Raw genomic sequence first — 18,395 nt, 5'->3', positions numbered from 1 at the left:
AATCTAGATCTCAGTTCTTTGCTAGTATATCTCTACTGAAGTGCTTGTATTGAAACTAGTATTTTTACAGAAGCTCAGTGTTCTGCTGCTCAGAATGAAGGGACTCTGTTAAGAGCAGATGATTATAACAAAGTCATACTTTTTGGAGTTGTATTCCCTATACTAGTCAGTTTCTGAGCAGTGCTGTTGGGGAAAATGTTTTTAAAGTGCTTTTAACTGTTAGAATGCTCTTCTTTTTGGAAATCTATTCAATGTCTGACAGTAATTATAAAGCAGTTGGCTGTAAAATTCTTTCTGATGTAGCCAGTTTGAGCCATCTTCACTTAGATGTCAATTCAGGAAATCATCCTTAGTCAGAAAAGAACTTAAGATGCTGTTTAAGTTGAATAGGCATAGACTTAAGCACATTCCTAAGTGCTTTCCTGAATTGGGGCCTCTAAGTAAGTATGACTTTTTCACCTACCTTGGTTATAGGAATAGCTTTTTCATTCATTCTCTCTCCTATTGATTATGATGCCATCTTATGAAAAGCTGAGAGGTCAGGCTTTCTTTCTTCCCCCCTCCCCCCCCTTGTTACTTTTAAAAAAAAAATTTTGTTTCATACGCGAGATAAGAGTTGTTCTGAGGCAATAGGGAAGCCAGAACGTTTTGCTTCTGTATATTGAATGCCTCGGCTCAACTGATAAAACGTGTACTCCTGTATATCCGAGACTCTCAAACGTTTTCATCGTCTGGACCACATTTTAAAACAGACGTGTCATGAATCTTTTTAGTGAGAGGATGCTCATTGTATGAGGTGTTTGGATACTGGGGTGAAGCATGCTATATGGGGCCAAACCTAAAAACCAACTGAAGTCAGTGGAAAGACTTTCATTGACTTCAGAAGGTTTGGATCTGGCCATAAATGCTTAGATACATAGATTGCTCGGTATAGTGGGTCCTGTATATGATTCAGTTGACATAAATTCTGTCACTGGCGAAGTAAAAATAAAATAAAATAAAAATAGAAAGCAAAGTAAGATTTTAACATGTGGCAACAGTAACTTATCTTTTGGTTAAAACTGACTAGTTATTACAGTGAAATAATCTGGAAACAATTTATCTTGGTGACTGAACTAGAAATTTAACTGTTTTATAAAATATATCCTAGTTTCCTGAATATGTAATAAAATTCAAACACTGTTTCATGTCCTTAAACAAAATAGGATATTATTTAGTAATGGATAGAGAATCACTTCAGCATGCAGTGCCAGGAATAAAAAGGTTCCACCCTGTCTGTTTTACAGGAAAAACTGTTATTATGCCAACTTATTGGGAATATAAGTATGAGAATACTGACCCTCAGTAATTTGCTTGCCTGGTTATGAGGCATGTTTCTAATTTTTTAAAAATAATTACATGATGAATGTGGTCTGTTTGGAGTGAAGAGTTTAATGACTATTATCTAGCAATTAGCTTTTTTTTTTTTTTTTTTAATTAGGGGAAATTTTTGGCCTGTGTGCGAGGAAAACAGTGACTGTCAAACACTAGAAAGCAGACAAGAGATGGTTGTTGAGCATCTGGCATAAGGAACTGGAGAGGTAGTTGAAGACAGGTCAGATGGGTGAGTGCAGGAGCTGAAGTGCTGGAGCAATAACAGGAGAGAGGTGGCTGGTGAAGCAGGGGGGGAGGGATGCTAATGAGGTCAGCCAAAGCGGTGGGGAGAAAGCAGCAGGAGAGATGGGCATTGAGGATGAGCTTGAGTAGGAAACAGATGTGTGTCAATAATCACGTTTGCAGCGTGGTGGGAGTTTACAACTATTCGTTTACTCCAGGTATACCAGTGAGATGGCATCTTGGGGCTAAAAGGTAAACGATTATTTCAGAACATTTGGATAGAATGGGGATGAGAGAAGGACAAACTGTTTAAAGAAAAGAGTTCTTTAGTCATTCCCTACACACAGCTCCCATTGACTGACTTCACCAATAGTGCCTTTGATTATTCGAAAGAATCAATCCTGTAGAACCTTTCAACAAGCATCTTTTTATTCATGAAGGATGATATTTTCAAAGGTGCCTAGGGGATTTAACCAAATTGTGTGTCTAAATCCCCTAACTGGGTTTCCAGATCTCAGGCTAGGACTGTTTTGTATCATTTCCATATCAATCTTTAGAGGTCATTTGCAGAATGTTCATATGCATGTTTCTGAGATTCCCAGATCAGTCAAAAGGATATCTTTTCTATAGGCTTAAAGGTCAATTTTGCTTCTGACTCTCAAAAATGCATTTGGGGTTCCATGTTTCTATGCCTTACTGACTCCTGTGCTCAGTTTACAAGTAAGAAGGTTTTTAATTGGAACTTCTGCAAACTGACCATGGGAACTGTAGTTCTTCCCAGTTACTAAATTTATTATAAGAAATAATAAATGATCCAGCCATATACTGCCCTTCATTACACTTGCACAAAGTATAGAAAAGGTACTGTAGGGAAGAGATGAATTATGTTACTTTCATCTTTATTTTCAGATCCTTTGAGTATAGGGACTTAGGATTTACCTTTCTAGGACAAACCATTAGTCCATCTAGTTCACCACCATGTCTTTGGCAGCAACCAATACTGGATGCTTCAAAGGAAGCTAACCCCGCCCTCCGCCCCAACCAACCAACTATTATATACATATCCTGATTGTTCAGTGCTGTCCATGGAATTGTGGTGGCAAATCCTTAATGACCCATTATGCCCTCAGAAAATAGGAAATGGATTTTCTAAAAGTTTTCTCACCACTTGCTTGCAAAACCCTTGTTTTCTTAACCTTGCAGCCAATCCAACATAATTGTCTAAAGATCTCTTCTCTGAAGGTGTGCCAATTGTTGTGTAAACAAATGTTTTGGAAGTCAGTATATTGCTGGTAGTAAGTCATCTGGAAGGAGTTAAAGACAAAGACTTAATTGATTAAAACAGAAAATAGAAATGACTTACACCATATAGAGTTTGCAGCATATTATCAAAGATTCCAGTTGCGACATGCTTATGGTGTAAAAATATCTGTTTTCTAGCTCAGTAGTGTCACAAATGGATGTAAGTGTATCTTCTCTGATTACACTAGTCTCCTGCCAAAAAACAGTATCAATAGTTGGACCCTTTCCTAGATAGACAGTTGCCCAAAGTATTGGAATGTTTTTCTTGTTGTTCTGTTATACAGCTTAATGCTTTTCATATTTCCAGTTGCCTCCAAAATAAGCTTCTGATTTCTGTTAATTTTGAGTAGACTTTTTAATGATCTAAATACACAGGTGGCATGTCAAGGTTCTTAATTTTCATTCCAACTTTAACTTTTTTTATTCCCAAAAGAGATTGCCTAAAATTACCCAACGGCACAGTCTACACTGAAGAGCAAAAACAATAAAATCCCTCTCTTCTCCTCAGTCAAGACACTTAATTGACCTTTGGTAGTTATAAACATGTCCTCATTCTGGGTCCCACCTTTCCTTGAACGTACCTAGCCCTCTTGCTGGTACCTTTTAAGTACCATCCTTTTTCTCTCCTTTTGTGACAAGGCAAATCCTGACGAAGGACACCTACCAAGACAAAAACCTAGGAGGACAATGATCTGTAAGCATAAGTAGATGGATCCAACTATGGGCTTCTTTCAGACTTGAGTTTGCACTCTGACTTCCGTAGTCTTCACTGAATGTTTTTCATGCTCCAGTGGAATATCTATCTATTGCACATTTACACAGGGCACACAGAATTTTTCTTTGGTAAGATGTCTTCCTTTGTTGTGTGTGTAAAGTTACATATATTTATAAGCAAGTTTAGAATTCTGTTTCCTGTTGTAAATAATTTTTCCTCATTTCAGGATTTTGTCTGTTTGTGTTTAAAGATTCTTTTGTCTTGTTTTGTACATATGTCTGATTCAAAATCATACCTTGCTGGAGGTAATCCCTTTCAGGACATAGAGAGAGTGGCAGTCTAGCTTTTGGCATAAGAGGATCCTTGGCCTTCTCCTTTGCTCTTGCCTTTACCTTGTACCTCTCTCTCCCAGTTTGTAGCTCTACTTGTTAAAAGGTGCCATGACTCCAATCAAATTATTAGAATTGCCTGATATTAATATTAATTTGATCTTTCTTTTCCACAGCCCAGTCACTGAAAGAGTTTGCCCGGCTACTGATTGCTGTAGAAGAAGAGAGAAGACGACTTGTAAGTCTGGTATAATAATATACTGTGGTTTTTTCTTTCTTTTTTGTAATCTTTGAAAATACAAAAATTTGTTCATGCATCTTGACAGGACATTCTGAGCTCCTCTGTACTTGTAAAATATATCCTATACAATATGTATTTGCAGCCACATTAATAAAGCACTTTGCTTAAAATACTAATTTAATTTGGTTTGGTAATAACAATACTGTAGTGCAGCTGTTAAATATGGGGTAATTTTGCTGTGTAGGCTGCCAGTATCAGGAAATTAGCTGGTCTCAAGCCTTACTTGGTTGAAAGAGGCAAAACAAAATGTTTCATTACAAGCATCAGCATAGTAAGGTTACTACTTTAAAAATACCTTCTTTGCTATGATGTGAACACAGCCCATCCAAAATGGATATTGAAAGAAACAGCAGCAGAGAAGAGGGGAATAGAAGTTCAGGTGAACACAACATGTTAATTTTTTTAGAAAGTGTTTCTTTTGCAAATGATGCTTTTAGACCTGTCCCTGGATAACAGAAGGGCAGATCACCTAATGATGTAAATTGTTACAGCTCTGTTGACTTCAGTGGAGCTATAACAACTTATACACCAGCTGAGGATCAGCCCTTGAAGTTCATACTCCATTATTTTTGGTATAATCTAGTCTTTTTCTTCTTGATGCTGTGTTGAGTTTTATTAAATTTTTTATAGAAATCCTGGAAGATTTGTGAAAATAAACAATGCATTTTTTTTAATACAAGGCCTGAGAGAGATTATATATCCCCTTTTTAGAGTGCTTCAAATGCACAAATATGTTTACATAATTAATTTAAGGAAAGAGCTGAACTTAAAAATCACATTGGCAGTAAGGTCAGCATCTCCACACCTTTCTCACTTGAAGATCCTGAGAGACGTGATAACACTGTGTTTCAAAACTCAGGAACATACTGAAGAGAGCCAGCCAGGAAATGGTTTTCCCATCTTGCAAAAATTTTGGAGATTTAAAAAAAAAAAAACAATTCCGTTTTGTATTGGGACAAAACAGATAGCTTTTGAATTGTTTTTGAGAGCGGGACCGCAGACAATAGCCCGGTTGTGAGGCATTCACCTGGAATGTGGAAGATTCAGGTTGAAAAAATTCTGTCTGATTGGGAGCCAGGACTCAAATGTCTTCCATATCCCAGCTGAGTGCTCCATCCATCAGGTTATTGGCTGTTCTGGGTGTGTCCCCCTCAGTCTCCTGTTAGTTCCTCTTTGTATAAATAATTTAAAGTATTCACTGGAGCAGAGACTCGAACCTGAAACTCCCTTGTCCCAGAGGAGTGCCCTGGCCACTGGACCCAAGATACTTTCCTCATCAAAGTTGAAATTGGCCCTTTCCTGTGAAAAGTTTTTCCATTTCAGTGAAATAGCATTTTCTGATGAATAAACATTCTGTCAAAATATTTCCAACCAGCTCTAATTATGAGCAGCACTCCTTGGTTTTCAAAGTTGCGCAGCTAAACTCTCATGCATAACTCCCAACAATATTAATGGGTTTGTGTGGCCAAATTCTTGTGCTTCACTTTGAAAATTATCTCCACATAGTTCAGTTTTTTCAAAATAACTTTTGAACACTGTTGCACATTTCTTTTAGCGGTTTAGAAAAGCAGGGTATATAAACACTAACTCACAAATCATTTAGGATTCAGTTGTTGTCCTAATGTAAACTTAATGTTTTTAAAATGAAGGAAACATAGTTAAATTATTTTGTTTAATTAAGTGTATATTTCTTCTGAGTGATCTCTATTTTATTCCACTGAGGGTTTACACATGTACAACATGCGTCCTGAGAATTTGAAAGTAGTGTCTGTTGGTCTGCGCATGCACCCTGGTTCACCTCATGGTTTAATTAAGGTGATAAAGGGCAGGGTGGACTGACTGCGTCTCCAATTCCTTCTGACCACCGCATGGCCCAGGTCAGAACTTTCAGTGTCCTAATCTCTGATGCACCTTTAAAACACTGTTGTACATAGTTTTAGAATTTTACAATGTATAGTGTTTTTAGCTGTTTTATAGTAGTTTAATGATTAGGATAGATAGTTTGGATAGATAGGATAGAAAGTTAATTTCCATGCCCGTTACCCTGCTCCCGCTCCCGGGTACTCACATGCGAGTACTGGACTGTGCCTAAGACCCTGGGCTTTAAAATCTGTGCCTCCTACCTGCGTTCCTTTTTGGTCAGTGACAAACATGCACTCTACTGCTGCCTCTACTGCTTGGGAGAAGCCCACATTGCATCCAGGTGCAGTATCTGCCAGTCCTTCCCTCTGTACATTGGCCTGAAACAGCCAGGAGTGAGCCTCTGGTTACCGAGTCCACTTGGGGGGTAAGGAAGCATGTCCATAAGCATGACATTGTCTTCCTCGAAAGCAAGGAAAGGGGATGGTCCTTCCACAAGTTCAAGTCATAGAGAGGGAGCATACTATAAACACATAAATGTGAGAAGTCCCAGAAGCAAGGGGTTCCAGCAGTCCCGGGTACTGAACCTCAGGTACCGTTGACATTGGTGCCCTATAAAGTGTGGGACCACCCTGCTCCAGGGAAATCCACTGCTATGCTACTGGTTCCGTGTAAGGAGGGGGTACCTCTAACACCAGAAAGATCAGGAAAAGCACCCGAGCCCCAGAATGCTTTTGACTTAAGAGGAACCAAGATCTCCACACTCGTTGGGAGACTATTTCTCCCCCTCATGACATGCCACTGTTGTGAGACTCCTCCACTCCTGCTCTACACACTTCCACCAGCTTTGACGGTACCGCCGATGGAACTGGAGTCCGCCTTCTCATCTTCGGAAGAGTTGGACGACAGGCAAGGACCATCCATTCCCTAATAGCAGCCTGGGTACCCCAGAAGACCATCCAGATCATGGCAATGTCCTCCAGTGCAGCTGGGCCTCTGGTTCCCCACGCCACGGGGTCTGGCACATCATCCTCCGGATCCAGCATACTGGCCTTATGGGGGCCTGGGTCCCAATATACCCCCTCGGAACCCGTTTCGTCTGCAAGGGAAACTTCACTTGCCTCCCCATTAAGTGTGTCTTTGAGTAGACCCTCAGATCTGATGCTGGAAGAGGACCCCATCGGCCTGTTTCCAAAGATGCCGCCAGAACTGCAGCAATTCCTGTCTTCTTCACTGGATGAGGAAGTGACTACAGCATCCTTGGTCTTCTCCTTGCAGAAGACAAGACACATCAGGAAGTCCCCCAGACTGTTAGTTGCAGTAGCAGAAAGACTCAAGGGTAAGGCAATCGCCACCCAGAACATCTCCAAGTGGATTTTGGGTTGCATCATACTGCTATTCACAATCTGGCCTGCCTCCATCCACTGGGTGCAGGCTCATTCCACGAGAGCCCAGGCTTTGACCATGGCCTCCCTCCACGACATGTTACTCTGGGACATATGTAGAGTGGCCATGTGGAGTTCAGTGCACATCTTTGTTGTGCATTAACCTTAGTACAGTACCCCCTGGCAGATGGCTCCCGCAGGATGGCACTCCTCTGTTCAACTGTTTCAACTTCATCCTCGCATCCTCCTGCAACTTAGGTACTGCTTGTTAATCACCCTCAGTGCAATACAATAGCGCCATCACTCAAAGAAGAGGAGGTTACTTACCTGTAACTGGAGGTTCTTTGAGATGTGTGGTCCCTATCTGTATTCTACCTCCTGCCCTCCTTCCCCTCTGCTATGGATCTGTTGGATTTGTGGTGGGGAAGGAACTGGAGACATGATTGGTCCACCCTGCCATTTATCACCTCAGATGAAACCAGGGTGCATGTGCAGACCAATGGACACTACTTTCAAATTCTCGGCTCCGGACACATGGTATGCATGCATCAGCCCTCAGTGGAATGAAGTTAGGGACCACACATCTCAAAGAACCTCCCCCATACACGTAAGTAACCTCCGCTTACAAAATACTATACAGCGGTACCACATGACACTGCATGACAACCTATATTTTGTTTTTAAAAGCCAAATTAATGTCTCTTATACTTTTGATTTTATTTAAAAATTAGAGCATAGTCACACTGCTTAATGCCGTTGTATTGTTAGGAACATTAAGTGAATATAGGTTTTGTTTTGGGATGGGTGTGGAATAAAAGGAACCGTGTCTTGTTTGCAATCCAAACATTGCAGCAGTTCTTCATTTCCCAGGCTGTAAAATGGAAATATTTTCTGCTTCACGGAAGGATTATGGTGGTGATGATAAAATTTATTAGGAATTGTGTGGTGTTCAGATGCTATGGTGATGGAGGTCTATAAGTACCGATATAGATTTTATGCTCAAGTGGACTTAATCAGTAGGCTTGGTTGTGGAGATTTACTTTCTTCTGAAGAGAGGTGAATTTGAGCATATGCTTAAATGTTTTCTGAACTGGGTTCTATACATACAGGCTAACTGATGTACTAATAATTTAAGTAACCACAGGATATGGTAAGTGAGTTTACATGATGCATAGCCCCATACTCAGACAATAGCTTCCCTCTGTGGTAACATAAATGCAAAACTTCTTTCTTTGCAGGCTGTTAGGTCTACAGTAGACTTTGTTCAGATTACAGGTTGAATACAGAGTTTAAAACAAGTGAATAGATTTTTTTTAAAACCCTACACACATGAGATCAAATTCTACTCTACTTACACTGAAGTTAATGATAAACTAAGGAGAACTCAATTTACGTCACTTTTAAGGAAAAGTGGCACAGTCTGGAGAGAAGTTTAAAATTCAGTGAAGGGATTTTTATATACTATAAAAGATTAACCTTCTCAAGAAACATCCTGCTACGTTGTCTCTTTGTTTTCCTTCCTCCTAGAAATAATTGTGCAATCTTGAAAAAGCCTCCAATTTAAATCAGGAAATTATTAATCCAGGAAGAGATTCGCAATGGGTTCTCTCATTCTCATGAGTAAATGAGAATAAAATTGGCCCGGGTTTCATCTGCTGTGAATCAGAATTTCTATTTTAAAATAGTGTATTATGTAATGTTAAATTTAATACACAGTTGCAGTGCAAAGTACATTTTTTCTTTCTGTTTGTCACAGAGCAAACTCGGAGGAAGAATAAAAAGGTGATTGTTCAGAGTTTATCAGTTTATCAGTTCACTACATGTTGAATTACTTCTTTAAACCCGGTTTTGGATGAATAACTTTCCAAATTAAGTTGAAGATTATAAGGTGATTCTGTAGGGGAAGCGAGAACAATAAAGAGAGATGCAGGTTTTATTTTTAAAGCTGGTTAATCTTTCATAGTATATAAAGCTGCCTTCACTGGTTTTTATCCTCCTTTCCAAATGAGTCACTTCTTTTTGCCTTAGAACATTCCTTGTCTCTCTAGTTTATGATTGGCTCTCTCCATAAAGTGTTTCATGTGATATAGGAAGGACACTGCATAAAAAACAAAATTGTATTTTTTTATTGTTCTTTGCAGGCTAAAGTTAATGGAATAGAGAGAGAGTTAAATATTTGGCCCTTATTCTTCAATGGATTCTGTTACTATGATACCAGAAGTCCTTGTGTGGATTCAAAAGCCGTGCCAGCAGGTTCTAATTCAGGAACATGGCCTTGGTCTCTTAATTTTCCCCTTATATAGAAATGTTCTGTACATGCTTCTTAATTTAATAAATATAAAATTTAGCAAGGGAATTAAATAACCTAAATGTCATAATTAAAACCAACAATTCAAGTAATATATTAAGTTCCTAATTTTTTTTATTCAATAGTGTGTATTTAAAGTGACTAACCACCATCACTCTCAGCAATAGAGTTGAATTGCAGATAATACTACAGACAATTATTAATTTAAAGGAATCACACTACATTTCTTGGTGATAGAGTATTATTCAACTGTTTTTGTACTGTTCTTGACTACACTTGCTGTACCACAATTCTGTTTGTTCTCTTGAAACTGAATGCATATATAGTAAGTCACCCCTGTCCACAATATGTAAAAGGCCTACAATTATCTGGCTAGTAAAAGTGGGATGAGAGGATAATTCACCATCATTGGGAAAGCTCTTATTTTTAAACAGTTCATACCCTGTCTTTGGGAGATAATTTAAAATGTTGGGGGTTAAAGTCCTTAATATATCCCCACACAATAGAGACAAACACTAAATTTGAATAATTTCATTAAGGGATGTGGCACTCAGATAAGATAGAAGGATTACTGTAATAAACACTGCATAAACAGCAATTTTGCATAGATCCCCTCACTACCATTTCCAGTATGGTAACTCTGTGCCTGCAGGGACAAACGTTAGAGATGAAAGGTAGTTTATTTTTCCTGCCATTGTCCTCTCTGTTTAGAATGCCACCAGTGGTACCACAGTTGGTGGCAGTGTGGTGATGGTGGTTTTTGTGATGGAAATGCTTTCCACGAGGGGTTGTACTTAGGCTACTAACTAACTTCATGTCATAGGATAGACAGTGGCCCTGATGCTACTTATGCACATGCTTAAGTGCTTTGCGGATTTGGGGCTTTCATTTCCTGAGTGCCTAGACTCATATACAATAGATTAAAATAAATAAATATATATACATACACACACACAGTCTCCCTAGTCCCTTCCTTTCCCTCCTAAATGGCTAGTTAATGCAAATACAATCTTGCCCATACCTGAGAAAGCTGAAGCCTATTAATTTGTAGCAGAGTTATTCTAATGAATAAATTCCTTGATTCATAAGGTTAATCATTATTGCTATATAGATAATTAGAAATTTAAAAAAATCAAGAGTATGTCATCATTCTTTTAAAATATTGATTTGCATTTCTTTAGTTTTCTTGATGATGCCTGAACCCATACTGTAATTGTTGTGGTAGCTTCTGGAGGTCCCAATCAGTATCATGGTCCAATTGTGCTAGACACTTGTAAGAGCCTCCCTGCCTAACAAGCCTACAGTCTAATTGTGAAACTTCAGACCTTCCTTTTTAATTTGCCAGCTTCTAATGAAGCAAGGTACTTTATATTGAGGTTTTATAGTTTTTGTGCCTCTGCTAGAAAGTGTTCACAGAACACAGCAAGCCAGCTAATCTGCAGAAGAGTGATTGTAGAAGAGGCTGAGCCAACTGACTCACCAATTTCAGTTTGGGCCCAACACTTTTCAAGAGTTCCCCTTTTTTGTGTGCCTTTGCGTAAACATGGTTAGTCAGTGGGAGACCAAAAAGATGTCCTGTATAAAAAGAATAAAATCGTATCTGTGACATAGTTATATTATAGAACATCCTTGGGACTACAGTAGTCCAGTGTTATGACTTTTTATGGAGAAACTTGATGTTTTACAGCTTCCTTTTAATTCTATAACATGTGACATCCATTAAAAGACAATATTGCATCACTAAATGCTGGATTATAGGGCTATAGAATGACAGATGTTAGCTTTACACAAACATTTAACTTGCTAATGTTTTAATTTTCTTTTGCATTGTATATACTACCTCTACTATGAAATGGATAGTACTAACAAACGTGTGTGAATCAGACTTTCATGTTGAAAGTCATGCATTCATATCACATATATACAGCTTGTCTGAGGTACTTTGATAATTGTCTGTTAAACGCCTCATAAGGAAAATAACTGGTATGTCTATATGAATGCAAAGAAATAACTGGTGTGTTGGAGTGTTGTTGTGGCTGAAGGTTTATATTACTGACTTCTTAATCTTCAAGAAAACAGTATGATGCAGAGGGACACTTGATCAGCCTTCCATTTTACTCATTGCACAGTCAAAAATAAAAAATAATGATTTACTGGCCCATTTCTTTTCTTCAACCAGCTAATGAAACAAGGCATGAAGAACAAAATTATTAGGAAATATGCTCAGTTTGAAATATTGGAGTTTAGGATTAAAGAAACCCATATATTTTACTGATGGGAGAGATTCTGTCATTCGAAGATTAGCTATTTTAATTGGCATTAGTTTAATAGAGTCGTAACTACCCTCCTTAAGTTTCCTTCGTCTTCTTTAGTCTTTCATTTGCTTCCAGGAAGACTAATTAGCAGGCTCAGAAAAAGAAAAAACAAAATGGTCACTTTCCATAGTATACATCCTTATCAGAGTATCAGTCCTGTTTTTGGTTGTTAAGTTAATGATCCCGGTATATGGGGAAGAATCTTGATTATTTCCAAGGACATTAGGTTCTGCAAGTTGCCCATCCCTAGTAATAAGAGGCCTAATTTATCCCTACTATTTTTCCACTGACGTCAGCCGCGTTGCACGTGGGAATTGTGAAATAATGGCCACCAATTCCTAAAGAATCATTAGGGAATGCTAGAGATGCAATAATTTAGTTTCATGTGACTACTTTGTCTATTTCTGGGGATCTTGTTTTAAATAATTTCTTTCCACTCATTTGAACTTTACCGATCATGTCTATAGTGTATTTCTGTTATATAAATAATATACATTATGGATGTAAGATATTCATTCATTATTTATGCTTCCCTTCTCATTTGATATTATTGCACTTTATAACCAATAGTGTTTTATTACTCCCAGTACATTTCTAATTCTTTTTTCCTTTTGTAGGATGAATGCTATGTTTACACAAGAATAGATGGGTTGGTTCATGCTGCTGATTTCTGCATGCAACCCCTCATTCCTGAATTCCCCTGACAGTTGAAGCAGTGATTAGATTATATTGTGTTGTCAGTGTAAACCCCTGATGATTTCTGAAAGGTTACCAGATGCTGCACTGCAGAAGATCTCCCTTAATTGTGAAATTCCTTGCCATTTACCCATGTATTGTGTGGCATCTTGAAATGCTGATGGGTGTCTGGAGTGTGTGTGTGTGTGTGTGTGTGTGTGTGTGTGTGTGTGTGTGTGTGTGTGTGTGTGTGTGTGTGTGTGTGTGTGTGTGTGTGTGTGTGTGTGTGTGTGTGTGTGTGTGTGTGTGTGTGTGAGAGAGAGAGAGAGAGAGTTATTGCTTCCCTCTTTGATGTTAGACATCACAGAATAGAAGACAGGCCTTGCCCTGCCTACTGAATCAGACCTGTCATTCATCTAGTTAGGGATCCTGTCTTTGCCAATGGCCAGCATGAGATACTTCAGGGAAAGCTGCAAGAAACGCTGTGGTGGACAATTATGGAATAATCTATCCAAAGGGTGAAGTTTGTTCCTAACGCCTGTCCTTTAGTGACTGATTGATAATCTTCATGCGTCAGGGCATCTGTTTTGGCTGTTTAAAAAAAAATCAACTGTGAATGTTCTGATTATTTACTGTAACCATCCTGATGCAAGAGGACTGCTGGCATCTCCACCCTTGCAAGGGGAAAGACCGAAGTTTATTCATCAACATCAGGAACCACACTTGAGAAAGTAAATAAATTATTAAAACCGATTGTCCGCGCTTTGGTGCATAACAGCAGGGACCACAGGGTACAGCATGTCCCAGAATAATAAAGTGAGCCCTGTATTTGTAGTTTCTGTCAGAAGGTTATTTACTGTTCTTTCCATAGGTGTTGCTTGTGTTCCTCAGCACTAAGAGGGGAAAATCATAAAATACCACCTACTAGCACCCTGAGACTGTAAAGCTCATAGTCTGGCATTGGGTTCTAAAAAATATATTCCTGAAAGTAACTAAGATATTACAGTCTATGGTAATTCTTCCAAATATTATAGTATTGATTTCTGTGCTCATTGCTCATTCTACTGGCTGTATATCATGAAATCCGCTCTAGATTGCCAGGAACTGGCTTACAAACTTACAGCTACATGTGACGCTGCAACAGCAGGAACAAAACGATTGCTCTCGAGGGAAATAATTTTATTTCTATCAGATCATTGGATTTATAAAAGCGCTTAAGGAAGAGCACATAGTGAAATCAGATTTCATAGTTAAAACTTCATTAAAGACCTAAACAAGTTATATATACCTTCTACTCAGAGTCAAGGCACTGTGTGCTGTGCAGCTAGTTGAACCTAAATTCTATAGCAAGGATCCCTGAGTTTCTATAGCAGATTGGAAATTCTGAAATATAGCTTCATCTAAATAATTGAGGTTTTTATTGAGCCACACCATAAAAGTGAATAGTAAGTCAGTACTGAATTATTCTGTTAGTTTGATATTAAATTTATTTTACTGTGCCCCTAATTTTTTTCATTTTTAGTGTGCTGCTGCAGATTTTTGAATTGGTTGGGGGGAGCGTGACTCCTGGTTTGGTCAGGTCAGATACAGGACAGTAGCACAGCAGTTGGATTCTTTTGCTCAAAGTATCTCAGTGAAATAGTTTAATATTGATATTTCTTCCCCATGCGAAGGTCTACAAAGCTGTTGCAATGGAGTATGTCAGCCTGCGTGCAGCTTGGGAACAGCAGACCTTGTCAGTCACTGGTAGCAAGAGAAAATGCCTCACTTCCTGAATTCCCTCCAGTTTTTGGTGCTTCACCATGGCTGGCAGCTTAACCAGACCTCCTGGCTGCAGAGAAATTCCAAACTTTATTTTGAAAAGTTCCAGAGGGGTAGCCGTGTTAGTCTGTATACAGCAAAAATAATGAGAGTCCTGTAGCACTTTAAAGATTAACAAATTTTATTTCTACAGGCATAAGCTTTCGTGGGCTGCAATCCACTTCGTCAGATGCAAGAAATAGAAATCAGATAGGGGGTATATATATACATCCAAGGGTAAGGAACAACAATGGGGAGGGCAGACATAAAAAATGGTAACATCCATAAACCAGTTGGAGAACACTTCAGTCTCCCAGAACACTCTGTAGCTGACTTGAAAGTTGCCAAACTTCTACAAAAAAGCATTCAAAAACAGACTTCAGCGAGAAACTGCAGAGCTGGAACTCATATGCAAACTTGACACAATCAAACTGGGTCTGAATAGGGACTTGGAATGGTTATCTCATTACAAGAAGGAATTGTCACTGTCACACATTCTCACCTTCTGATCAACGGTTGAGAATAGGTCTCATCTATTCTAACTGAATGGACTTTGCTAACACCTACCCTCCCCATAGTTGTTCCTTACCCTTGGATGTATATATATACCCCCTATCTGATTTCTATTTCTTGCATCAAATTTTATTTTAAATTTTGACTAACATTTTGGCTCTCCATTAGCCTTGTAGGGAGACTGGTCTTCCTTGATTAGTATCGAAGCACAGTGGTTTAAGGAGCACTGAGAGTCACAGGGCAGATAGTCATGTTGCCTGTACTGAGATCTGCTAGGCAACCACATGCCCAACAATACGTAGGTTCACCAATTTCTACATGTTGGTCATTAGCCAAAATCATTTTTTGGAAGAAGTCTAATTTATACCTCATTGGAGAGGGACGATGGAGGCTGTATAATACACCTCACTTTGAATGTCTATATGTAAAGTATAGTCTTGCTTCCTATCCTATGAAAATCTCTTTGTACCAGATCTCTGGACATTAGCACAATGAAAAGGAAAATTTATTTGTGTTTACCAGAAAATTTCCCTTTTTTTTTTAAAGAGTAATAAAGTCCATCCATCCAATAAAGATCATAAGAATGGCAATACTGGGTCAGACCACTGGTCCATCTAGCCCAATATCCTGTCTTGCGTCACTGGCCAGTGCCAGGTGCTTCAGAGGGAATGAGTAGAACAGGTAATCATAGAATCATAGAATATTAGGGTTGGAAGGGACCTCAGGTATTAATCTAGTCCCAACCCCTTGTTCAAAGCAAAAAAGTGATCCATCCGGTTGGGCATTCCCAGCTTCTGGAATACAGCAATCCCCGCAGATCATGGCTTATAGCCATTGATGGACCTATCCTCCATGAATGTATCTACTTCTTTTTTGAACCCTGTTATAGTTTTGGCCTTCACAACATCCTCTGGCAAGGAGTTCCACAGGTTGACTGTGCATTGTGTGAAGAAATACTTCCTTTTGTTCATTTTAAACCTGATGCCTATTAATTTCATTTGGTGACACCTAGTTTTTGTGTTATGAAAAGGAGTAAATAACTCTTCCTTATTTACTTTCTCCATACCAGTCATGATTTTATAGACCTCTATCATATCCCCCTTACCCATCTCTTTTCCAAGCTGAAAAGACCCAGTCTTATTAATCTCTTCTCATATGGCAGCTTTTCCATACCCCTCATCATTTTAGTTGCCCTTTTCTGTATCTTTTCCAATTCCAATACATCTTTTTTGAGATGGGGCCACCAGATCTGCATTCAGTATTCAAGATGTGGGTGTACCATGGATTTATAAAGAGGCAATATGATATTTTCTGTCTTATTATCTATCCCTTTCCTAATGATTCCCAAAGTTTTTTGACTGCCACTGCACATTGAATGGATGTTTTCAGAGAGCTATCTACAATGGCTCCAAGATCTTTCTTGAGCGGTAACAGCTAATTTAAACCCCCTCATTTTATATGTAGAGTTGGGATTATGTTTTCCAATGTGCATTCCTTTGTATTTATCAGCACTGAATTTCATCTGCCATTTTGTTGCACAGTCACCAAGTTTTGTGAGATTCCTTAGTAATTCTTCACAGTCTGCTTTGGACTTAACTATCTTAACTATCATGCCCACTTTGGATACAAAATAGGGGGATTTCCCATGCTCTGCAATAGGAAAAATTGTTGTGCTTTTTCCTTAGAGAATATATTACCTCATCTGTAATTTAGGAAAGTAGAATGGAATTCTTGGCTGTGGAATTTTTCTCAACTGGAAAAAATGTTGGGGGTGGGCGAAGGCAAGCATTCTTCTCCTACTAGTGACTGAAAGCTCTTGTTCAACAGACTGAAGTACTCTTTGCAATGGATCCATTGACCTCATTACTTCAGGTAAGCACAGATAAATGTTCCTATTCAAAATGTCAGCATTAGGCTGCGGAGCCAACTCCAGAGGTGGCCAAAATGCAGGATTTTCAGTTGCAGGAAATGCAGTGGTTTTTGAAATTTGATTTTGTTTGATTGGAACTAATCCAAATGTTACAAACTTTTCTGCAAACCAGAAATCGGGGGAGGGGATTTTTTTTTGAAACAGAGACATATGGTATTTCTGAAAGGAAATCTCCTTCTCCAACCCCAGCTGCTGAGTCTGTTAACAGAGGTGAAATTGACAAAAGCTTTTAACTCTGCAGCAGGTGTTCTCTGGGCTTCTAGGCTCCCTGCAGTGGAGCTGGGATCTAAGCCCTGATAACAGGAAGGACGTTCAAGCTCACCTGTGCAACAGGGAGCCTGGAAGCCCAAGGATGGAGAGGCTGCGCCTGAAAGATTGAGGTCCCTGGCCTAAGGGCCAGTGTACAGGGTTGGGCTCTCTCTACTGCAGCCATCCTGGAAAGTTTTTGTCAGTTTCACTTCCCATTGTGAAATTGGCTAGCTTTCCAACTAAGCAGCCAGGAAACCTGTCATTTTGACTTTCCTAGTGTGGTGTAGTTGGTTTGGGTTTTTTTTAAAGAACTGAAATTTACTCTTAAAAAAAAAAAAAAACACTGGTTTTGCAAAAAGGACATTTTTTGGTCAGAAAGTCATTCTGACGATGTTTTTATGACCAGATCTATTCAACACCTTAGTGAAGTGAAACAGGGAAAGATAATTGTTTCAAAGGGTTCACACGCTCCTGCAAACATAATGCATTAGTTCTAAAACATTTCACATCTGGAAGGCTTTCTTTGTAAGTATAAGGCTAGATAGTATATTTCTGAAGCAAAGAAAGAATTTTACTGCAAATTCTGTTCCTGAAGAATTCTGGAACACACTGGACAGCTTCCCAAGATTCTTGTAACCCTAACAGTGACTCTTGGTTTATGGTTATATCTGGCTTATACTATTTGTAAATCCAACTATTACATTCATTTAACTAACATTCATATCAAAATATGTAAGAATAATCAGTGTGTTTGTTTTTAGTATGATTGACAACCCTGGAGACCCTTCCTAACAAGGGGAGAGCCAGGAAGCAGCGGTGTATAGATCCCTGCTGTGCCTTAACCATAGCCTAAATGAAACAGCCCCAATATGCAGAAAGATCTAGCTAATGTCCTATATCTCATCAGTTAATATCTCCAGCTTTACTCCCCCAACCCTTGGCAGGACAAAAAGCAGCAGCAAACTGAAAATGGAAAATTTAGGGACAGTAAAATAAATGTTTCAGCGCATGTTAATTGGTGACTGTTTAACTCAGATGCTTAGTCACAGAGCATTTCTCATGTTGTTCTACTGTTTGTAACTCAAAGGAATTAACAAATGCTGTGCAAATCTCTTTG

At 38.9% G+C, this 18,395-nt stretch overlaps 1 protein-coding gene across 3 annotated transcripts in view; it reads left to right on the top strand.

The window, feature by feature from the left end:
* ARHGAP42 (Rho GTPase activating protein 42) overlaps positions 1 to 18,395 on the top strand; it is a 272,863-nt gene that overhangs the window by 87,761 nt on the left and 166,707 nt on the right. For all 3 annotated transcript variants that reach the window (XM_067567915.1, XM_067567908.1, XM_067567923.1), the window contains exon 3: positions 4,119 to 4,180. In XM_067567915.1, the coding sequence (XP_067424016.1) occupies positions 4,119 to 4,180 (62 nt within the window). The remainder of the gene's footprint in view (positions 1 to 4,118; positions 4,181 to 18,395) is intronic.

Source organism: Emydura macquarii, unplaced genomic scaffold (assembly GCF_026122565.2).
Source record: "Emydura macquarii macquarii isolate MOO-44397 ecotype Brisbane River unplaced genomic scaffold, CSIRO-AGI_Emac_v2 contig_318, whole genome shotgun sequence".
Lineage (NCBI taxonomy): Eukaryota > Metazoa > Chordata > Testudines > Chelidae > Emydura > Emydura macquarii.
The sequence above is the reverse complement of the archived record's forward strand: the minus strand, read 5'-3'. Positions and strand labels throughout refer to the sequence as shown.